Raw genomic sequence first — 4,398 nt, forward strand, 5'->3', positions numbered from 1 at the left:
CCCCCCCCCCCGCTCTGCCAGTCCAGAGGCACTGTCCCCAACCACCATGCGACGTTGCAGAGAGTGTCAGCCAAGACAGCCCCACAATATCCAGAGACTTAAGGTAGTCAGGGCGGATCTCATCCACCCCCGATGCCTTGCCACCGAGAAGCTTCTCAACTACCTCTGAGACTTCAGCTTGGGTGAAGGACAAGTCCACCTTCGAGTTCCCAGCCTCTGCTTCCTCATCGGAAGACATGACGCTGGGGTTGAGGAGATCCTCGAAGTATTCCTTCCACCATCCAATGATATCCCCAGTCGAGGTCAACAACTGCCCACCTCCACTGTAAACAGTTTTGCCAGGGCACTGCATCCCCCTCCTGAGGCGCCGGACGGTTTGCCAGAATTTCTTCTAGGCCGACCGATAGTCCCTTTCCATGGCCTCATCGAACTCTTCCCAGACCCGAGTTTTTGCCTCCACAACCACCCGGGCTGCAGTCCGCTTGGCCTGCCGGTACCCGACAGCTGCCTCAGGAGTCCCACGAGCCAACCAAGCTCGAAAGGACTCCTTCTTGAGCTTGATGACATCCCTTACTTCCGGTGTCCATCACCGGGTTTGGGGATTGCCGGAAAGTCTATCATCATTTTTTAAAATACAATTTATAACAGTAAAGTGTGCAAAAAGTGAAGCCAGGAGATTTAAGGTCAGCCATGTCACTCTCCCTCCTTTCAAAGAGCATACGAGACAACATTAGTTGTCTATGGTGAACAAAATGGAACATTCAGTGGCTTGCTATTAGTGATCAACTTAACAAGATCATAATATTGTATTTTATATGTGTGTCTTTCCTTTTTGTGGAGTTTTTACTCCAAATGACCAAAAAATAGAACGTATAAATGAAACAGAAATGGTGAAACTCTAGATCAGCCATGAAGCTTTAGCATTCTGTCTTCAGTTTTTCATCATTATCAGAATCTGTGCTGCAGATTAGAGGCTGGGCGCTACAGTCATTAGTGTAACACCCTAAAGTCTTCTGTTAAACTGTTGAGTTACATTGTTGATAACAGGCATCAAATTTTGACAAGAAAGAAGATTATGTTCAATGGCACTAAATGTTACAGTATCACCATCAGCCATTGCTCAAAAGAAAACCCAAGCCTGAGCTGTGTCGTCAGAATTTTGTATGCAGATTTCTCTGTACCTGCAAAAAGGAAAAATCACCACACTATATGTAGGTGCAGAACTGATCCTGAAATTTGACCGAAAATAAAAAAGTGAAAAGATTCACTTCTATAGAGTTTAACTTCTAACTTTAATCCACAATTAGCAGAATGCACAATCAAACGGATGAAATGTTTTCACTACTGACATATCCTTCCAGAATTTATAATACATAGACAGTAAACATAGGTAAGAGGAGCAGCAGGCAAAGCTTGAGAGCCAAAAATCAAAATCTTGGTTCTAAATAGCAGAAATATAGTGCCCTACAAACTTTCATCCCAGAGAGGACTTGATTTTTTGCAGTTAGTTTCTGATTGTTGTGTGTTGTCAACACAGATCTAGCTGTATTCTTGGCTGGCGGCTGCTCAGCCTGATGACTGGGTTCTTCCCCTGCACTAGTACTCTAGAGCCCTACATCACACGTCACCTACACATAATCTCTCAGGACCATGGACACCCATACCAAGGTAGGAGACATCCAAGACAACACACACAAATGCAAATGCATCTTTCTAATGTAAAAAGTGTCAGTTGAATGTTTAAATGGCTTTTTCAGTGCACACTATTTTGTCACCTCCGGGGGAGGCGACAGTGGTGCGGTGGGTAGAACAGTCCCGCCGATGGCTAGAGCCATCGGTTGAGGTGGCGCCACAGATGGCTGCCATTGGTTCTGTACCGGAAACTAATTCCTTGTGTGTAACATATTTGGCCAATAAAGGTGATTATCCTTATCCTTATCCTTAGAGATGGCAAGTGTGTGTATGGATAACCTTCAGCGATCTCTCAGTTTTGGTGGTCGCCGTAACATTCCCTCACATGTTGAGATGGAAGCCATCCTGGTAAGTTAGCCTACACACAGAAAGCAACTCTTTCACAGTGTCATCATTATCTGCATGATGAGTGTGTTGTGGTTTCCTGCAGGCTGGCCGAACTTCTCGTCGGATTCCTATCCACCTGCCAGGAGGAGTAGAGTACCCCACTAAGATGCACAGCTTCAGTGTAAGATTTAGTTATATTGTCACCACTTTGCTTTGAATAAACCAGCAGCCTTTAGGTCTCTGATTCATGTCTCTGTAGTTATGTTGTTTTTTTTCTTCTTCCAGATGGCAGCCGATGTGGTAGCAGACATCTGTAAAAAAATGGGCATTTCAAATACCACCGAAATGAAAGATTTTTTCATCTTCGCCAACAGAGTTCCAGGTAAATTAGATTAACACTCAAAGTGAAATAGTAAACAAAGTTAGACTCATTAATTAATTTCTAGATGTAATCAAAAGCTTTGTTCTGCTTGATTTCAATATACTGTAAAACACCTTTTTGGATGTACAGTATGTCTTTTTCCTACTATGTGCCTGCCTTTACTACTTGGTCTTCCTCTACAGTTTGCTTCAGTGTTTTTTCCACTCAAATAAAGGTGAAATTCACTGAAATGAATGTATTTATCAGACACATGATAAACTTTAAAGGGTCAGATCACCCAAATTACCTAAACAGAATATACATATATTCATTTACCTATAATAATATCTAGTCAGAGCTGCTGCAGGAGGGGTGCAAGGCCCCATGCAAACTTGGCAGAAAGGCTTTATACAGGCTTACAGGCTGCACTTATCTCAAATATGAGACCTTGACCCAAGAAGGAATAATTGCTCTGATTTTTTGTGTGATCTTTATTGTTATTAGACAGATAGGAAATGTATGTTAAGTGAAGAAAAAAAGCAGCCTGCCATGGTACACAGGAAGAAGAAAAGGACTGTTTGACTCCATATACCACATTTTAGGATAAATAATTATGCCATGAACAAGAACACCTCAAACCTGCACTAATTATGATGATAGAGAATGACAGAGACAAGATGGCACCGTTGTATTTGCCCTGCCACCTGCTCCTCCTTTGTGTTTTTAGTTTTGTTATATTTGACACTGCTTCCCTTTTCTCTGTATTGGTATATGATCGCCTGACTCTTTTAGAAATACGTAACTCAATGTTTAGTCCTCCTAGTATTCACCGAGGCTATCAATCTAAGCTACCACCACCTCGACTAGCGTCCATACCTCCTTTCCTTCGACACTCGGCTGGCCCTCTCTCGGGCAAATTTCAGCTGAAGCGACGCAGCAGGAGAGCTGGACTCCATGTTAAGCTGAAATCTTGCCTGAGTTCATCAGTGTGGACTGACCACCTCCTGGAGTATGGTAACCTTGATCCAAGCAGGACCCTGATCTACAATTATTGCTCTCTTCAAACGGTTGGCTCAGACGTCAACCCTCCTCGCCCATGCTGCTGGCTTGTGACACACTCGGACAGGCGTTGCTCTCAAGCCAACCTTCGCCCAGTGGCTCAGGCCGGCCTCCTTCAGGATAGGCCAAGCCCGCTTCACTTTGCTCTCTTTATGGCAAGATCACTTAAAAACAAAACTTTCATTCTTAATGATTTTATTTCTTCGTACGATCATTGGTAGAGGCGGCGGCTTGGCATCTGTTTTTAAGCCAACCCTAAAATGTTGCCTTCTCCCGTCCAAGGCTTACTCCAGCTTTGAGCTACAAATTTTATTGTACCGCTGCACTTAGTGCTGTGCCGATAAATGATATAATATCGAATCGCAATAAAATCGATATCAATAACGATGATAAGCTCTCGGCATTTTTACTCGATATGGATTTGTAAGAGCCAATCACACAGCAGCAATATGCGACAACAGCCAATCAACATGCAGCTTTAAACATGCACCTCAGAGAACAAAGTTAGCTAATTTCCTACGGCACTTTGCAAAACACGCTGGAGATGAGGACGGCAAAAATGAGTGAAAGCAGTGGCGAAAGTGAGACAAATATCGAGCAAGTAGTCAAAAATGATGAAATTGTCAACAAACAAGGTAGCACAATTTCGGTTATATGGAAGTGGTTTGGCTTTTTGAAGAGCGACAAGGCACAGATTCAAATGAACTGTAAAATATGTCATAGCCCGGTCAAAACCAAAACTGGTAACACAACCAACCTATTCCATCACCTAAAAAAGTGTCATCCCAGTGAACACACTGAAAGCATGAAAATGTGGGCTGATGCTAACGTCACTCCATCAACAAGTAGAGCTAGCAGCGGGGCTGTACCAAAGCAGAAATCGATCGCGTCGTCCTTTGTGGCCATTACTCCTTATGAAGTGAGTTCCAAAAGGAGCAAGGATATAACGAGAGCCGTTT

The 4,398-nt window shown here is 43.4% G+C and overlaps 1 protein-coding gene across 1 annotated transcript in view; it reads left to right on the plus strand.

Moving 5' to 3' along the window:
* LOC109965133 (unconventional myosin-XV-like) overlaps positions 1–2,415 on the plus strand; it is a 10,030-nt gene extending 7,615 nt beyond the window's left edge. The window contains exons 6-9 of the mRNA XM_020608923.1: positions 1,538–1,668; positions 1,946–2,040; positions 2,123–2,200; positions 2,305–2,415. Coding sequence (XP_020464579.1) covers positions 1,538–1,668; positions 1,946–2,040; positions 2,123–2,200; positions 2,305–2,415 — 415 coding nt within the window. The remainder of the gene's footprint in view (positions 1–1,537; positions 1,669–1,945; positions 2,041–2,122; positions 2,201–2,304) is intronic.
* Positions 2,416–4,398: the final 1,983 nt, after the last annotated feature.

The sequence above is a fragment of the Monopterus albus genome, unplaced genomic scaffold (genome assembly GCF_001952655.1).
Source record: "Monopterus albus unplaced genomic scaffold, M_albus_1.0 scaffold96.1, whole genome shotgun sequence".
Classification (NCBI taxonomy): Eukaryota; Metazoa; Chordata; class Actinopteri; order Synbranchiformes; family Synbranchidae; genus Monopterus; species Monopterus albus.